At 37.5% G+C, this 20,467-nt stretch overlaps 1 protein-coding gene across 7 annotated transcripts in view; it reads right to left on the bottom strand.

Moving 5' to 3' along the window:
• Positions 1-20,467, bottom strand: part of CHID1 (chitinase domain containing 1) — a 119,197-nt gene that overhangs the window by 84,716 nt on the left and 14,014 nt on the right. For all 7 annotated transcript variants that reach the window (XR_793579.3, XR_793581.3, XR_002115019.2 and 4 more), the window contains exon 8: positions 17,543-17,635. Coding sequence is in view for 1 of the 7 variants with exons in the window: in XM_003206307.4 (XP_003206355.1) it covers positions 17,543-17,635 (93 nt within the window). In the remaining 6 variants the exon portion in view is untranslated. The remainder of the gene's footprint in view (positions 1-17,542; positions 17,636-20,467) is intronic.

Raw genomic sequence — 20,467 nt, 5'->3', positions numbered from 1 at the left:
GGGACCTTCGTATGATACTTCTGTTCAGAGGCTTGAACAGTAATTATAGATCTAATCCTTGCTGTCAGAAAATAACGTGACCATACTGAACGATTAACCAAAAAGACAGATGAAAACAGATTTAATAATAGTATGGGCTGAATTCCATGCAGCTGATAGGGGATTGTAAAATGCACAGCATGATCTGACCTCTCTCCATCAGTGAGCACATCCCTGCAGACAATGTATCAAGACTGTTATATAGATGCACATCACTTGGTAAGCATTCAGAAAATGCACGTGGTTAGTATTCAAATACATACATTTGTAACACTGCATTCTTTTATATAGTTCCCTTCTGAGAACAAAAAGTTGCAAGAGCTGAAGAAATCTAAACAATAATACATCCCAAATCTCAGTTAAATCAGAGCTAAAACACATTATCTTATTCTGCAGCCTACGCTTCCAGATCAATATGACAAATCAGGGACAGTACAAAAAAACCCAAAGTTTTTTGATCACAGTGTTGAGGTACATCCATTGCTGGAGAATCAGTTAATAAATTCCAAGTTATTACAAAGCTCTTCCTTTGCTTACACTCTCTGTGCAAGTCCCATTCGTTTTAGAATAGGAAGAAACTTCAAACAAAGGTAACTCCATGAAAGCAGTGCAATCACCAGTGCTCACATTTGCTCTTCTGCTTGTGTTCTTTCATCTGGTTCTCCTCTCAGAAGGCTCTCCCAGTTTCACACATGAGGAGTCTTGGAAGAGACTCGGAAGAGAGAAACAGGAACTTCCTTGCCCTTCCAACCAAATCCCATCATCTTAACATCCCCAAATCATATTTTGTTCATACAATATCAAAAATTGCCATATTGTTAATGAAGCCAGAGAAATTTTCATCACAAGAAACGAAAATTTTGAAAGAATGAAGAAATAAAAAATGGAAACTTAAACAGTTAGCAGTTCATTTCTACTGTGCTGGGACACCATGAGCATCAAGTTAACTTTTAAGTGCACCAACATACAGAATATTACAGTTAGAACAAAATCATTACATTAGCTGGAGACTGACTTAGGCCAGATTTATAGACTTCCAACAGAAGCTTATCTATGGTTGTTCATAGGAAAGACCTTAAGGGAGTTGAGTGCATTACGTCAGAAAATTCAAATTGAAAGAACACCAGATAAACATCACAGGGGAAAATAAAAAAACCAACACACAAACAGTAAAATTATTCTTTACTAGCAGGCTTGAATCTCTCCTCACCTTTTTTTGTTCTCAGGGTCAATCGTATTATTTTGGATATATATCTGGGGGAAGAGGGAAATTTTAAAATGTATCTAACATCTGAAAGGCAATATTTGCAAGTTCCTCTGTAGGAAACCACTAAGAATGAACACTACTAGCCAAAACCTAGTACTTTTCACTTAATTTGTTTAACATATGCGTAATAATTATTATACACCTTGAGAACCTTTTGGTTTATGAATTCTCTTCCTCTAGATTTAAAATAGCTCAACAGCTACTACAGGAAAATGGAGCGTTTCACTGCCTGCAGAACTGATCTAACACAGAATTTATATTGACCTGCCTTTAGGGTCTAATTTATTGACAACATATGGCTTTTTAAACTGGGAATATATTTTTATTAAGTATGCAAACAGTTACAGTTAGTTTAGTAAATATAAACAAACAGGATTGCCAAACAAGTTTATAAAAAGCAAAAGCACGAGCATCGGTTTTATTTTTTATTTACATTTATATTTTCTGGTTCAATTTTGTGGAAATCAGCCATTTTACACAATCAGTTTTCAGTCACAAGAGACAAGGGAAGGAATTCGCTTCTTAAATGAAAACTTATCATTTGTTATCACAAGCTTACCATTCTGGGACAGCATCACATAAACGCCATGTGCATTTTAAAACAAAATTACTGTCAGTTATAGCCTTCCTATTTAATGGATACCATTACCGGCCCTATAGAAAACCCTGGTTAAACAGTTAGTTGGAATCATGATGAGTACCAACATCAGAGAAGGGATCAACATTTTGAGAAAGAGGATCCTGCATCTCTTAAGGTGGCATTAATGTAATGAGATGACTTGGAGTTAAGAACAGAAAATGTGTGATCCTCATACTATTTTGCATAATTCCACATTTCTTCCTTGATTTTTATGCATTTGTAATATTTTGAGCCAATATTCCAAAGATAAGCTATGCTATCTCTTCCATTTTCTAGGTAGCTTTGCCTATTCATCTATTGAATTTACATTCCAGATTATAATTTAACAGAGGTAGAGTATTTGAGAACACAATTCACGTTTCCACGTAGCAGTGAAGGAATGTGAAAAACCTGGTAAAATCCAAGACCAAACATTTAAACACTGTTTAAACAACTCATACAAACACTAGAACATTTTATGGTAAATGTCAGAAGTTCCATACTGAAATTTTCAGATCAGATTTTTGAAAAAATTTGAGTGAATGGCTCACAATTCAGGGCAGAGGTTGTCCCTGCAGTAACGCATCAGTTTGCTGATGCACAGAACAAATGGGCAAGCTATTGTCTTTCCAATACAGATCATCAGCTGTCAGACTTCCCTGTTCAGTGTAAGGGTTGATTATTTCTGACAACAATCTCTGCTCGGAACAGGACAACAAATGACCATAAATTAAAAAACAAGCAGACTTGAGGTAGACATTAGAGAGAACCTTCCAATGGTGCAGGTAATCTGGGAACACTATGCTAACACTTATTCACTGGTAGATTTTAAGAACTCATTCAATTAAATTCCCATCAGAAGTGACTTATAGTTTATTTTGCCTTAGATTAATGCACCTTGCACACCATTCCCTACTATCCATGCATACTGAATTTAGAAAAATAATTAGCCAAACCCTATTACATACTGCCTTCAGCTGCTGTACTAATTTCACAAAAGGAATTATAAAATTAAGATGCCTTCAGAAAGCATAAGGACTCTGTCAGTTGTGTACCAGAGAAATCACAAATTGAACTACAAAAATGAATCCATCCTGAAAACACAAGCATGACTTTCCCTGACATTATTAGCATTCCCAACTTTTATTCATTTTTTCTTAATGGCAAGAATCTTCTACTAAACTCTCAAATTAGATCAGGATAGGCATCTAAAAAACAAAAAGAAATCTAGACAATTTGACAAGCAAGAAAACTGCTAACTGAGTGCCAGAGATTCACAATACAAAAGAGCCAAGAGTGGTCACTTCACAAAACAAGAGAGCTCCACATCATTGGGGAACTGACTGACAAAAAAAAACTTGCTGTATTTTGGTCAGGAAACAAAATAGGATTTGCGAACCAAATGGAATTTTTGCAGAACACTGAGGGCTGGCACCCTTCCTTAATATACATATCCCATCCCAGCTGTTGCCTTTGCAGTACTTGCTCTCCAAATAGAGAGAAACACGGGATCTGTTCTTGTCATGGAATAGCCTACATAGTTTTCATGAAGCCAAACTAATTACCTGTGGCCCATCTGGTTTAAACCAGCAGCAGAACTCAAGGAGGAAAAATGTGCCAACAACTACTGGTCCTGAAAAGACAGCACGAAATCCCGTCAGACACCCAGGAACAAATGAGCCTGAAAACTGCTGTCCTTTCTTTCCTCTGACAGATTCTTTCAGCTAGGGCTGAGGCATGCTGGCAGGTCAGTCTGCACCGCTTACACTGTATTTTTCAGGTGACTTAAGAATTTGCACCTGAAATTTGTAATAAAATAAATCCATCAGTTTGATAAAAACAGATATATCTGAATATCAAAGAAGTGGTTTATTTCAGGACTTGTCATTGTATTTACTGTTTACATTAAAGGTTCATCTTTAGTATTGTTCCTGTCACATCGCTTCAGCCTCTTCAGAGGAGTCATTTATGCAAAAAAATGAACATTCACTGTGTCACCATTTGGTTCTCCTAATTTCCAAATTATTCTAGTAACTTGAGTGCCAGGTCTGAATGCCCAGGCAAGGCATGCTCCAATAGCAGAACATCACGCAAAACAAGCTTGTACCCTAGAGCATATGAACCTAATTTAAAAATTCTAACACACCAAATGTAGGCTTAATTCTTCCTTGTAAAAACTAAAACGCTCATCTCCACTAACTTTTTTTTTTTTTTTTGGAAAGTTTTCCAACATCGCTCAGAAGTTTATGCAGCCATTGCTGGATGGCAGCTGGCTCAGAACTGGTAACTACGAACACCAGACATGGTAAGGAATATACTCTTTTATACCCACCTCTCTTTGACCATCATTAGTTGACCTATGGATTATTTTAATGACTCTCTCCAGTGAGAATTCAAAAGGTGATGTGTACAATTGTTTCAACACATGAGAGTACAGTCAGTCCTCAGCTGCATTAATTTTATATAGTGAGGTGCAGTCTTTAAAAAGCCACTTACTTCTAAGAGTAGATGTGTTCCTCTAAGTCATTTCTAAATCTATAAAAAATGCATCAAATCTTTCATAGCTGTAGTCACAGCCATGCTGTACTGGAGCTGACAGCCCAACAAACAGTAGCAAAAACAGAGACGTTGTCAGCAAGGAAAACACGTGTCCCTTAAAGCCATTAATAAGCATCCAGATTTATTGCAGCTGGTCTATAAAGAGATGCAACTGGCAGATCTTCACTTAAAGCAAAGCCTCTGCATAGTAAAGAAACAAAACCCATGAGCCCAATGCCATGATATAAAGTATGATTCAGTAGTATTACTATCATTAGAAGAGATAATCAAACTTTTTCCAATAACAGTTACTCAGAAGTATTCAGCAGTCATCTCCTATCTAGTTTTCTGCTCTCCTCAGTATAAATTTGTATTTCAAGCTGTATCTTGTCATCTAAAACACACGTACTTTACAAGTTATCTAATATGCAATGAAAACTATTATGCCAGTCAGCTGGTCTAGACAGCCCACTTAAGAATCATTTCTATGCCTTCTACACTGCTGAATTTTATGAACAGAACCTGATTTCAAAATCTCCATACATAACTGTACCATCCATATTCCTGACAGTGCTGTTTTCAGGATACTCACAGGAGAGTTAACAACTACAGGAAAGATGGAAGGCAGGGTATTTATTATCTACTAGGCATAAGAAATAGGAGACTGTGCTTAGCTACAGAAAAGTTTTCAGATTTTGCTTTCCACATCTCATTTTTTGTACATTACTTGCCCAAATAAAGAGATGGTCTTCCAGCACCGAATTCCTTTATTAGCAAAAACAAGCATGGGGGAGCATCATTGGTGTATACAGCAGCTAATCATAAGTAACTGTAAGAGCAAGTGTTGTGGAGTTTTTTTGTAGGGCGTTGGTGAAAGCAGAATCCTATTTAATAAACTCTACTTAACAAAATTATTTTTTTCTACAGTATACTGTTATTTGACATAACAGTTTATTTAAAACTCCATCTGAAACAAGCAAGCGATTTTCTGCTGTTTTGATCCCTGATATTGTTTATTTATCAAAATTTAAAGGCTCTCCATCCCACCCACAAGTTAAGCAAAGCAGTGAATCTTCAGCAGCTTCTGAATATGACAGGTATTTGGTAAGAAAACACAAATTATTTGAATGATTACAAGTGTCCACTCCTAGTCAACTTTTAAAAGATTAAACCACCTATTTCCTTTAACACACATGCAAAACACTGGCTGATTGTGGCATCTACTGAGCTGGGCAACTGCACTGGCAATAAGCAATTTTCCATCATATACTCCTCCTGTTTTCCAGCAAAGCATTCATATATAAATGTGTAGCAAAGGCGAAAAGGAGCATGGCAGCAGAAAGTAAATTAAAGGAACAAATTCTCTGTCCTGCTGCCAATCATAGCCCAGATGAAGGACAACAAAAATAAGCAGATTCCCTCTGCTACCTGAAAAGCTCTGAGCAGCAGAAATGAAGATTGAATAGATTCTGCTAATTTTCATTACACAACAGCTTTGGAAAGAAAGTACTGCAGCTATTGAAGACAGTGACCTCTACAGTGTTTTTTACAGACAATAAATTGAATAGCTAAAATCTGAATTTTAGAGAAGTGGAAGTTTAGAGGTGGAAAATACTGACATGGTACTTAAAGGAGCTTTAACTAACAGGGAGAGAGATTGTAGATTTTTCTACTCTTACATATTCAAATACGGACATCTAAAGTTAGGGATGCTTGCTGAATTTTGAGAGAGGAGCACATATTATATTCAAATATTTGAAGACAGAAGAGCGGTTCAGGTTCCTGCAGCTTTCAAATGAAAGCAGCTGCACTACTGCTGTGCATCTCATGGAGCCAATAAAGACAAACGGTTTGATATGGACTATTTGCCAAGACTGCAGCAGTATTACTACGTTTTTTTCCAAGTCTAGAATCTAAAAAAAAAAGTGGAAAACAAAAGGCATGTTTAATTCCAGATTCAACAGCACATTTTTTGCTCACAAGTAATAAGATATGAGCGAGTCTGTTGCACAGTAAAGTAGTATTTTGCAAACACTTTAGAACAGGTATTAAAACAGCATTCTAGAACAGTAAATTGAAGAACCCGAATATCAGAACTTCTGTTCTGCAGGATATTTTGGCACAAATAGGAAATCCTTGTTTTTGGCCACCTCTGCTTCCAGCTGCTTAAATGACTTTCATCAGTTCAGTTGTCTGGCTTTGTTAGAGTTCCAAGAGCAAATGTTTACTGTTTTAGCATTTCCTACTTGTACATACCTAAGAAATTACACAAAATTTAGCATAACAAAGATTGTAATAATTTGAACTTTAGCAACTATATTTTAAAAAGTAGTTCTCATATAGATGCAAGTAGTTGTCCCTTCCCCAAATCCATTGTTGACAGCTTATACACAGAACAATTCACACCATTATATAATAGTAGATCTCGATACACAAAACTCAGAGGTCTAAGAGACAGCTGAATGCCACAACAAACAAAAAACATGAAGAAACATCCACTCATTCTGACCAGTCAGACTAGCTGTCTAAAGGAGGAAAATTGCTATATAAACATCTATATGTGAACAGCAGAGGAGACAAATAAAACTTCCCAGCTTCTTCAGAAAAGTTCTCTCTTCACTTCCTGCTCCAACAGAACCATTTTTTAATCTAGATAATGTCTTCCTTCCTGAAGAAAGGTTCAGTATACTCTAACCTTCACAGCCCTCGTGCAATTCTGGAAGGATTTCAAATAAGTTTCTTTGAAAAAAAAGACTGAATACTTACAGTGATTACTAACTATTTTGGGATTATGCTGCCTTAACAGCATGAGATGTAATAGGAACCTGCATCAACTGCTTTCTCCCCAACACCCTAAGAATAAAGAATGCTGTTTCAAAGCTACCAGACACAGTTAGTCTTTCCATGACAAAGAAACAGGAACCAGCCAAAACTCCTTCAATCCCTACTGCAAAAACAACAAAGCCCAGAACCATTCCTCCCAACTCTTTTCAGGAATGTCAATAGATCTCGTTTCTGTAACAATGAGTACACTATAACAAAGGTTATCAAAATAATACTATGTGCCATTTGTACGTAAAATACATTGTCTTTGATGCCTTAAATCAAAAGCACTTTAAGTCAGAAAAAGAGGAAAATTGCTGAATCACAGTGAAGCACTGTCAGGGCTTTATAATCTCTCTAGTCTAAGTACAGCTATGAAGTAATGTCTTTTGAGATACTTTCAGTTTTTCTGAAAGTCCCTGATCTCATAATGCACATACAAATCAAAAATATCCTCAGCAAGCAACTTCTCATCACTTTTAAAAAGTGTAGTGTGAACAACACTTGGCCTTGGCATAATCCAAATCAGTTATCAAATTTTAAAACTTCAGACTGTTTGCAATGTAAAAGGTGTTTTGATTTCCAATTCGTTTTCATTAAAAGAGACCAACCACAGCAGGAAGCAGCAGTTAAAAATTATGGTTGGGACATAGCTGAAAATTGAAGAGAAGCAGAGCAGAAACACACAGAGATTCTGTGTTTCACATACGAATGTGGCAAATTGCTCAAAGCAGGAAGAAAATAGCCACATTATCTGTTAGAGACTGTTCTATCATACGAATGCTGTGTCAGCTTTAGATAAGTAACAAAATTCATATCAGGCTCTAAATTTAACAGTACGACCACCTTCAGTGTTTTTGACATGTTTTGGAAATGTTTGTCTGGTATTTTGATTCAGGTTAAAAATTTTGAGGATAAACGCATGCCTATAAAGTCTCAATCTAAGAACAGAATGCCAAAGCCTTCAGCTTCCTTCATTCCTTTGCTGTTATCTGCCCCACCTACCTTTTTTAATCTTAACTAAAAGAAGAACTTCTTCAGATTTTTGGCTTGCCTCAAACTTTAGTAGGAAGGCTTAACAATGAAAGTTTTCAAAAGGTACCTACTAACAAAGACTAAGGTTAGCTTGAGTCTCAGGTGCACAGCCTGCGCAACCCACAGCTCAAGGGAAACAAGGAAAAGCTGTATTTGTGCTTCCTTTGTTCCTGGGGCAGAGGAAGGAGGTTACAGACTGTACTCTTTCCTTCTTCTCCCAGTGGCTCAGCTCTTCTTCCTTGCACTCTTCTGCAAAACAGGCACTTAGGGGGCACTTACTCTGTCACCCAAATTAATTAATAAAGGTGTTGTTCTTCCTTTCCTCCTCGCAGTGTCGTCCAAGCGCTCCTCAAATGAGACATTATCTATTTTTTAGCATTTTTTTTCCTTTCCTCTAATCACTCAATTTTTCTAAACATCCCAACAAACACAGTACCCCCAAACAGTTTTCCACAAGACTTCCCAGCAGTGGGAAGTGTAATATTTACCTTTCGTCACCCTGACATCTCTGTGCCGATCATCTCAAAATGAAAATTAATTATCCCACATACCACATTCTGCAAGGACTGCTCAATTCCCTCTGATTTGTACTGGTACGCATGTTATTAAGATACAGGTAAGAACAGAGGCTATTTTGTATGCTGCTATTTAATACTATCAAGTTGGACTTGATAGAAATACCAATGCATAAAGCCACCTTGTGTTCCTTCAGGCTTCTTGAACAATTGAATCAATCCATTCCTAAAATTGTATTCCATGTACTCTAAGCAGGACTGATACATTTGAAACTCCAAGCACAAACAACAGTAGCAATGACTAGTTTAACACACTGTAACACTAACTGTGAACTCTTAACAGTAGTAAAGTGACCGGTGCAAAAATGCAGCTCCATCCTACCCTTGGAAAATGACAGAACAAGTTCTTACTATCTTAAATGTAATCTCCCTTTATAAAGAAAATAAAGCTGTCAGTGGTATGTCAAACAAATCAAAGGGTTTTTTGCATTTATTTCAGATTTTACTCTTCACTTAGAGATTCTATACAACTTCTAGAGAAAAAATGATCTTCTATTCAAGGAGCAGTCACTACCTTGCAACCTAAAGACGGGATTTGTAAAAGAATATCCATCATATAGAACATAAACAGCTTATCCAAAGCATCTATATGTAAGTAAAGAGCACGGTGTTATATTATGAAGTTTGTGATGCAGCCAATACTATTTTTATTTCTACTTTGTTCACAGGCTCCTACTTCATCAGACAATAAAACTCTGAGGAAAGTCAACAATCTGTAAATACAGAGTTATTTCACACAGTTTTCGGCAGGAATAACAGCTTTTAATGACTTAACATCCACAAAGCTGATCCTTAACACTGTTATGCTGTGTCTTATATCTGTAATAAACTATAAATGCTAGAGATGTCCTGATTGCATTCTAATTTCAGAATCCCTATGGGGACAACGTCCTATCTGAGGATCCTCAGACCTTTTGCCTGTCTTTGCTCAGCACAGAAACGAAAAAGGAGTGCTACTGAACGGGCTGCTAAACCTGAACAAACTATGTAACCATCCAATCAGGCTAAATTCAGCTAATTGCAAAAGGCAAAGGTTGTTATTCAAAGCCTCATTTCTTTTTGCCAGTGAAAAAGCATTCCTAAAGTATTATAAAGTATAGAGAAGCAAAGAAAATAACTCAATTTCTTTGATTTGCAGTCTTAAGAAGACAGGTGCAGCCAAATATCAAGTCTCATTCATATTTTCCTTGTAATGACGTATTTAACCTCCAGCTGATACCTATATTTATGTGCCTTTTTAGAACACCAGTCCCTACTTGAAACAAAACAACAAAAAACCAATACCACAGCAAACAAACTACCCACAAAAAATAGAAAAATAGAGGCAGAAAAAGGAAACATTAGTATCACTAGCAAATCAGAAACCAGACTACAACATAAAAAGTAGTTTCTTCCTGCACAGCTACAATATTTGAAGAGGCTTGCAATATTATTTTCACTCAGAGGGTGGTGAGGCACTGGAACAGGTTGCCCAAGGAGGCTGTGGATGCCCCACCCCTGGAGGCATTCAAGGCCAGGCTGGATGTGGCTCTGGGCAGCCTGGTCTGGTGGCTGGCGACCCTGCACATAGCAGGGGGTTGAAACTAGACGGTAATTGTGGTCCTTTTCAACCCAGGCCGTTCTGTGATTCTACGATTAATAATAAAAGCTTATATAATATCATGTTCAGAATTTTTTAAGGCAAGAATTCTACCAAGCCCAGGATTAGTCAGCACAAATAGAGTTACCCTTCATCACCAATTATTCAGTGATCGAGGGTAAAACGTATCCGCCCACATCTTGCTGTTTTAAATACAGTGCTCATTTAGTTTCTACATGCATCCACATCCATACATGCTAAAAGCAGTAACATGCTTTAACGTTTTGAGACAATCTGTTGAAAGACAGGCTGGAAGTCTTCAGCAAACCATCTCCACTAGCAACCATTTACATAACACAACAGCCCTAGCACCTTTTCTCAGAGACACACAAGACTCATCCCACGGGTAGTTGCTGCATAATATCCACATACAAATAGTGTCTGTCACAGCTTTGGTTTCTGCTTTCTCTCTTGCAAATGTGATGCACTTCTTGGACATCCAATGGATGGAAATGTGAACCATCTGATTGTGTTTGATGCTGAGGTAGCCCTGCATGTGTTCTCTGTGACAGCAAAGCTTGTTGGATTCCTGCCACCCCATCAGCCTCTACATGCATTCTCACTTCACCATTTATACTAGGATAACTTTCTCTGGACAATGCCGTAAACAGATGCATTTTAAAATGCTCTATACAGATAGATAAAATGTCTGCTGTTTTCCCCCTCATGTGAGGATTTCCTGTAGCTCAGAACATTTCAAAAGCAAACCAAAAGTCAAAGGCTTTACAGGATACTTTGTTATGCAAGCAAGCATCAGACAGTGGATCTCTTAGTTTAAGTTGCTTGCAAAAACTGCATCCAAAAAATTAAACAAATGACCCAATATGTTTCCTTCCTGCACCATATAAGTGATCTCATGCACAACGATGCATTTTCCAGACAGTTTTTCCTGAAGCAAACCAATATTTTTAGCTCTTAAAAGTGTCTCTTTTCAGATAGTGTTTGCTGCCAGACTGCTTTGATCTTAATGCATATCAAAGGAGTATAAATTACAAATTCCTAAATAAACTGCTTACATTTAACTATGCACTCTCTTTAAATTTTAATCAGGGTAGAACACAAAAGAAATAATGTTTCAGCTCTTAGGATCCCAGCTGGGTAGGATATTCCACGTCTCCTTTATCAGTCCTTTGCCAGCTGCTGAACTCTGAGATATTATTTGATTCCTGATGGTACTTATTTCCATGCCTTTTGCTGTCTTTTTGGTTAACGGTCTACAGTGATTCCAACAAATAAATGATATAGATGCATTAAAGGATGCTTCAACCCTGTGTAAGTATTAAAATTCAAATCGAGAGACAAAAAATAAGATATTCAATACACAATGGGAAGCACATTTCAGTAGAAGCCTTCTTATCCTGTGAATCAGGATTTCTAAGCACAGCTACTGTCTAAAAAGTAAAGTAAGGCAGAAAAAATAAAATCAAGATTCTTCTTACATTTATCATTAGGTCCAACATATGTATAAGCTTTAAAGCAACTGTGGATTGTGTATATTTTAGAATGTTTCCATAAATGATGGATGTGTTTTTGACTTCCTGTCTACCCAAAAAGTTGAAGTGTTTCTTCTAGTTACCACAGTACAAGGACACGAATGGAAGACAAAGGTAGATGTTCTACATAATAATATTAATCTAACAGAACGTGACTGATTTATTCTCTTTTCAGCAGTCTGTGGAGACATGAAAAGGGGAAACGGCCACAAACTGGAGCATAGGAAGTTCTGCACCAATATGCAAAGGAATTTCTCCACGGTAAGGGTAACAGAGTGCTGGACGGGCTGCCCAGAGAGGTTGTGGATTCTCCTTCTCTGGAGATATCCAAGACCCACCTGGACGCTTTCCTGCGCAACCTGCTGTAGTGGGCCTGCTTTGCAGTGGAGCTGGACTTGATGATTTCTGGAGGTCCCTTTCAGGCCCTACAGTTCTACAATTCTGTGATTCTCCTGCATAAAGATTTATGAATATATCCCAGAAACACTGGGAATACATAAAGAAACAAATTGTTTAGAGGAATGAGAACTTTCAGTCCTCTCATATAATCCATGATAGTTATTTTCCAGTGCAGGGAAACAGAAATACTTTACTACCCCTTTACAGAACAAAGCCATCTTGGAGCAGGAGTGTAATATATGTTCCAGGTCAAAAACTGCACCTTTGATAGACAGCTCTTCCCATCTCTAACAGGGCAGCCCTGAATCCCAATTCACAAAGGTTTTGGAACTGTGAACCCCCTACCCTGTCAATATTCAGCACAGCTGCAGGAGTGGCAATAGCTACAGGAGGTCCAAACCTCAGCGCATTGTTAGACTGCTAAGTAGCACGGAAAGATACAGTTACTGACAGAAAACCTTGGTCAAAACAAAACATGAATGCAGAGAGCTTACAGCAGCTTTCACTCCTGTTTTAGGATCTACAAAAGTGAGACTGTGACCATATTTAAACAGAACAGATTTATGTCATTCTGGGTATGAAAATGAATCTGGTAATAGTAATAGGTGTCACAATGAGCAGTAATCTTCAGGTTTGTGCTGTTTCCACATGCTCCCAAATGCCAAAGGGAGTGAATGCACCTCATTGTAACCACTCTTCACAGCAGTTACTTAAATTTTACCTCTGCATGCATTAGCATTTTAAATGCATTTTTCTGATCAAGTGATTGATAAAGCGTTTCAGAAAAAAGGTTTTAAGTGTTCTCCTTTACTTCATCTGTAACATTACAATTAACAGGAACAGAAAATTGCTTTAAAAAGGAAATACCAGTATGAAATGTAAATCATAAGACAGCAGCACGAAAGATTAGAATAAGTGACAGACAGGAGAGAAGACCTAGTTATTTCTCGTTATTTTTTATTTAAGCAAGGCAGGAGAATCTCAAAGTATTTCTGTTATCACCCCTGAACGTTCATGTGATACTAAGGTGTACTACCTGTAGCAGAAATGCTAAGTTACAACCTGAACCAATGATTGAGGACCTGGTAGGAAGGGAGGGCCATCCCAGGGGAGCTCAGATGTATGCAATGCAACTGAGTGACCGGAATGAGTGGAGCCAGGATCCACCCCTTTTCAGACCTCTTTTAAGGGTTGGCAGGGGAGGCAAGGAGTATCCTGTTGGAGATCCCTGCCTACCTGAAGTCTTCTGAAGGTAAGTAGCTTCTTTCCTTTAATTCTGTGTCTATGACTGTTGCATTTGAGGAAGTCCTTATTTGCTGTAGTAACCTAGGACTTTGCTGTTCTGCTGTTGTTGCTGTGCTTTCCATTATGTTACACCACCCCGTGGTGTTCCAGAAAAATCCCAAGAAATGAGTGTTAATAGTTTGCCAATGTTGCAAAGGCTCTCATGAACAGGGATTGGTTTTTCATAATTTGGTTTCTGTGTCTGTATTTCTAAAGAAGCACTGAAGTTGTTACTGTGGTATAATGATTCAATACCAAGCATATCACTCTTCAGTTTACTGAGACCTGTGCCAGCACTTCATTGGGTAATAACCAAAATAATCATTCAGTTACTAGAACCTTCTCAATAGTGGAAGTTTTTCACAGCAAAGCCATCAATGGATTATGAAGCTTCTGAACTCTTATATTATGAAGCAACCTGAATGACCTATCAACCTTTTCTTGACAGAGAAAGCCTCCCTTCCTGAGGGTCCCGTTTTACTAGTTACACAAATGGTTCTCAAAAGCCACACAAAAACACTTAAGATAGTAAGTAACAAAACAGCTGCCCAGTAGCTCTAATTAACTGCAACACATAATGCCTCATCCTGATCAAAAGCTCTCTTTTCTATCTTCAACATTTTATGTAAATGCTATAATTTCTACCACCTCCTCATTCTACTGTGCTATCTAGAAGAGGTTCCAGATTTACATGGTGCAACAAAGAAAAAGGAATACCACATGCAGGACTGTTGTCCTATAAATACTTTAGTGATCTAGCAATAGATCACAATAGGACTTTTCTTGGCCTGAATTGGATTTAGTGCATGACAAGATTTCATTTATTGCCACATACCAAACAGCCTCAGGATTATAAAGTGTATATTCTGAAGCAGGAAAGACTGGAGAAAATACAGAGCATGGAAAAGAATAGAAAACAAGCTATGTTATGTCTGGGGGGGGGGGGGAAGCGGGCAATACGCAGTGTAGAGTCTGGTGTTTTCAGAAACTTGAATCTACTCTCTTAATGCCAGTGACCTAGAATTACAGTATTGTTCTGAAGACTGTCTCAGACAGTATAATGTGAACACTAGCACTGAGGTAGAAACAGAGGGCCCTGACTGACTGCTTCACCAATTCACAGGGAATTAATCTTGTTTGCTTTTGCTATAGTCTTAACAGATAATTTATTCCTCTTTGCCCTTGAAAAACTGGTAGGCAGCAGCATGTGGAAGGAAAGAGATTTCTACATTAAATCAGCTGCTTTATTTGAAAGGTATAAAATATTTGTACCATGTAATAGTGGAAAAAATAATACATTAAAAAACTCTCAATCATAATTTGAGACAATCAACTCAATTAACTGCACTCAGATTTTGTCTAGCTACTGAAAGAATGAAATAACAGGTGGGTATCACATTGAAGCTTACTTTCCTATAGTATCCTATAGTCAGGACTTGGTTTAGAGGGGGTTACATCACTAACCCACAGCTGAAATGTCATCAGAATTACAGTGGCAATGTGAATGGCTCTCCGAACAGTGTGATATTTTTAGTCACTGACTACACATTGTCTAAATCTTTTCAGCAAGGCAGCATGTAAGCTCTGCACAGATCCTGGTAGGCAGAAGTGCTTAGTTTGCCCTTAGTGCTGGGGTACCTCCCCACAAAATTCAATAAAATACCTCCTGTGATCATTGCAGAGAACAGGCCAGCTGCAGAATACCCAGTGTATTTACAAGCTTGTTCAGGCCTTCCATTTTTGTCAGCCTTTTTGGCAACTTGAAAGTAAACACTCTGAAAGATTAAGGCAGTCTACAAGAAATTTAGAAACTTGTCCAACACCTTCCCCCCGCAAAACTGTGCTGTCATAAAGCAGTATGACTGTGAGCCTGTTCATGAAATTACATGGCTCACAGTAAGAGAAATCAGATGTGACAGTATTTTTCTTTTGTGGTCTCATAACTCACCTAAAATTGCCTAACAATGGCTCTCCATGTAAGACTAACTCACGTTACTGGACTTTCATGCACAGATGCAAGGCTGCTGGTTCAAGAGAAAAGGAAATTTGGGAAGAAAAATCTCTCACTACTGACTAAGCAAAAATTATCAGCCTTTCCCAGTTACCATTATCAGCAAGTCAAGCCCAGTAAGCCACAAAGAATTGCACAATCACAATGAGATAGGACTCCATCAGGTAAAATTCAGAGATAGAGAACAAAAGTGACATAGAATCAATGTATGTGTCTTATCTGACGCCTATGCTGTAGTCAGCAGAACCCCTTGTAGCACACTGAACTACTTTCCATGTATGCAAGACTCTACAATGGGTCATGCTTTGTCACTCTGCAATATATGACAAAAACCTCACCTTAAGCAACAAAGAAGTCCATCTTAAACAACTAACAGGGATCCGGTACTCCTTATTCAGAGTTGAGAGACTGCAATATACACTTCTACACTTGGCTTATCCGTGGTATAACAGAGACTCTCAGTACAGGGACCCATAATTTGAGGAACAAGGAAAGGGATATTGGAGTACAGTACCCATATTATCACAGTTATCTCTGAGATAATGCATTTGTTGCAATATGTCCTTGTAATGCTATTGCATACCATAAGCGCTTCTGTATAGGAGGGCAATATATAACTATGCTCACAATGCAAGGATACCATGCATTTTCTGACATGGAAAAAGTATCAAAAAATGAACAAATGTTACCAAGTAGTTCTGTTCATAGCAGGCAAACCTCCTGCTGAAAAAGCTTTATGACATTAGCATAGCCTACGCTTCAGTTTGAAATGACAGCATTGCAGTTCTGTCACTCTGCTGACATCATGAATCACCTTCCACCTACATGGTTTCAGTTCTATCTGCTTACTCTTACATGGATATAATCACTGATTATGTGAAACCTGGAAGGGTGAGTTGTACATCTCCTAAAATACAGAAATATGCATTTCCAATGGCTTCTCAGAAATAGTACTATTAGAGATGTACAAACTGGGGGGAAAAAAAAATCACAGTTTTACTATATGTCTCTTGAAGACAATGTAGTGTCTTTTCTTAAAAGTGTAAAAATATAAAGAGGATCCAAATTCTTTTTGCGTATATTGAAATTACATTTTCATTTTCCAGGTACCTTTTGGTTTTGTTGTTCTTTCTTGCTTTTTTTTTTCCTGCCAACAAATCTAAACTTAGACAGTATATCTCTCTGCTATTAAAAGTGAAAGATATGAACTGAATACTGCTAGCGCGCTGAAGAGCATATCCATATCCACTGGCACACCTATTGGATACAAATCACTGCACAAACACAATAATTAGTAAGAAGATAATATTTAGAATTGCTAAATTCGTTTTCTGTACATGTGAACAACTAAGTCAAACTAAATAATTTTAGAAAAGACACAACCCTATTATAGAAGAAGGGTTCTGCCTTATGTGCTTAAAGACAAGCATTATCTATAATAGGTGAAATTGTGCCCAGAGACTCAGAAAGCCTTTCTTATGTGCTACTTTTATGACAATTCTTTTCACTCCATGGCAACAAGTCATTAAGCTCCACAACTGCTTTGCTCTTGTTCTCCTGGACGTTTTCGCCACACATTATGGGTTAACACCACAATAGGAAGTCCCCCTGCAAGTTACTTTGATTTCAAAAGTTATGACATATTTATGCTCACATATAGTACTAAGACTATTCAGTGCAACATGAATCAAGCAATCAAACTCAAAGAATTTCTTACTAACTTAAGTAGCACAACTACAAATAAAGCTTTCAATTTTACTGTGTATCAAATAACAAAGTATTTCTTGTCTGAAGCCTGCTGCCTACGTAGGAATACTCACCCTGCTGCAACTGCTGGAGGTATGACTAGTATGAGTTTTAGTTGTGCTTCATGCAGAGCTTCAGAAAGGTGAATGAGCAAGTGTATCAACTCCCTGAAATATAAACATACTGTTATAGGGACAGACAGAAAACTAGTGTTACTGGTTGACAAAAGCAAGATTACCAGTAACTGCAGAAATAATTGAAAAGATGCAGCAGGCAAGAGATCCAAACACAATTGCTAGTGGATGATTTTAGCATTTTTAAAAAAAATAATAAATAGACTAATCAAAGATTTACCTTCTTATGAGATTAAAAACACTGAACTGCTGGATGTAGTCTTAATTTTATTGTAACCAGCTATCACCTTAGGGATAAAATGTTTTATTTTAATACAGTTATTCATTGTTAACATGTAAATATGATATATGCTATCAGAGCAGGCTACTCCCTATCCTCTTAATCAGTAAAAAGGATGAAACAGTGGCAGAACCAAATACCGTTCTGAAAGAAGTAGTTGTTGCATAGGTTCAAGTTAATTTTGTGCTACAGAAAAGTGAGAATTCATACAGGCTTTCCCAGCAAGACGTGCAATCTTCAATGTGCATTTGAGGCCTGCTTTTAGAAACACTTCTGATGCTGTTTCAAGTGGTTTTTGTTTCTTAATACATTTGTTTCCCAACACTTTACTGTATAACCACAAAATAAATGCCTGGAAATGCCATTTCTGAAAGGATCATCTCCTATATGCATTAAAAACTTTTCTGAAAAGTTGATTTTCCCCATCCTAATTTCAATAGGAAAATAAGCTCCAAAATTTTCTTCACATAACCTATTTTGAGATCTTCCTTTCAAGAGGTGATATGAATAGGAAATCCTTCAAAAGAGACGAGAAACAAGAAAACTTGTTACTTTTATCTAAAGAGTCCAATGAGACACTCAATTCATGCCATAAATAAGGCCATCCTGTGTGCCTCCAAGTCATTTCATTCCTTATAACATCAACTTCTATATTTACCTGCCAGCAGAGATCCAAAAATGCAGACAGAAGGATATCAGCAGTGAATTCTAGATCTGTTCAGAGCTATGCTTAAGCTTGAACTGAGTAAAAAGCAACTTCACAACCCATTCCAGCAGATGGCAAGTATTAGAGCAGGGTATACACAGGAGGTCATCTAAGTTGTTTGCTCCACTTACCAAACTGGATTAGACTAGAACTTTCACAAACTACTTCCAGTACTGCAGTGCCCCATCAAGGTAGCATTATCCCAGAGATATTGTTCTAAAATCACTGATCTTTCTTTTAATCATCTACTGAGGTAAAGATGCTTGACTTGTGCAATGTAGACGCTATTCAAAAGTAATCAAGAAGTTTTATTTCCACTGAAACAGTTTAAGAAACAGCTTAATGCCAGATGAAATCCTAAGGGTGCTACAAAAAACCATTACTCTTAAATTCTAACAACAAAAAGTTTTATCACTTTCCCAATACAATCAGTGTTTTGTGGTTACAATCTGAGTTTGGCTGTGCCAAACAACTCTCACGCAGTGGAGAATCAGCATTTAGTCTACCTGCAGCATGTACTTCTATTCTTCTACTGCGAAATAACAGCTTTGCGTTCCATTCTTTACCACACACGTTCCATATTAAGAGTGTCACTATTCAGACAAACCAATTAAGCACGGAGGGATCCTTTTCCAGAGAAAGCATTCAAAAAATTACAACACGAAACTAAACAGACTCTTCTTGACTCCCACCATATGCATCACAGTGTGCCCACATGACATAGTCTTACTGAAAACTATAACCAGTGTTAAAACTAGCTAAGCCCTTTTTCCTCCAGATTTTTGTCTCATGGCTAAATGACCTTTTAACTAATTATACTTGAAGTAGTATGAATGTACCCTTTATTAGATGTCAGAGAAGCTACTTATAAAATAAACTTGATTGAAATCAGTTTCTCTGGTATTGAGATTATCCTGTGCTCTTCATCAGCAGGATCTCTCTTCTCTTTCTGAATGCCTCTGTTAACTTGTATGACCTCTGAACTGCACAAAATATTTTCTGACTAAATTGGAAAGGCATACAGTGTAGGCAACCCTGGCATATAGCAATCCTGCAACTGTGAATGAAGGACAGATTTGTGGCCTGATACAGGACCAATAGAAAGTCAGAATTGCTGTCTTATTTTGTAGAAAGCACAAAGCACACTAACTAAAAAACAAACCCCACTCAAATAGCTTCCATTTCCTCTCCCCCTAACAAATCTAAACAATATAGCCTTGGCCAGAAATAAAAATAAAAAAATAAAAAATAATAATAATAAAAAAAAAAGCTTCAACTTGGGCCCGTTCAGCGAGTGAAAGTGTAGCAGGATAACTGCAGATTATGACTCAAGAAACCTAGGTGAACATCTACTCACTAACCTGTCAAGCCAGGTCTGAGCTCTGAGATCTTTATTGCAGACCAGATAGGATTAATGGTTATGGCTGAAGACTTCATTTTGGCTAACTTCTATTTGTCATCCAAGACAGACTATATAGACCAAATGTGCACTCTTGCCTCCTCCCCTGAACAGCAATAACAGAGTGCTCATTGATTGTGTGCTACAAATTAAAATTTTGCTGTGCCCCCGCAGTGCTTTCCAGTGTGCTACAATCTTTTCCCATATTGTCACTGGTAATTCTAAAAGGATTGTTGACATTTTAAAAATTATAATGAGGTATGGGTAATTAGGAACAGAATCAGTCTTTCTGAAAAGCCCACATTAAATATTTACCGGAGACTTCACCCTTATCAAATTTTACTTCATAGCAGTAACTAAGACACTGGCAGTTTTAAGACCATCATGAGCTAATTAAGGTCTGCTTCAATCCTATGCTATCAGGCCTTCTATTATCCCTACTTTTTGGAAGGTTGGTTGCTTTGTTTTTTGTTGGTAATT

This window comes from Meleagris gallopavo, chromosome 5, assembly GCF_000146605.3.
Source record: "Meleagris gallopavo isolate NT-WF06-2002-E0010 breed Aviagen turkey brand Nicholas breeding stock chromosome 5, Turkey_5.1, whole genome shotgun sequence".
Lineage (NCBI taxonomy): Eukaryota > Metazoa > Chordata > Aves > Galliformes > Phasianidae > Meleagris > Meleagris gallopavo.
This window is presented reverse-complemented; position numbering and strand designations above follow the sequence as displayed.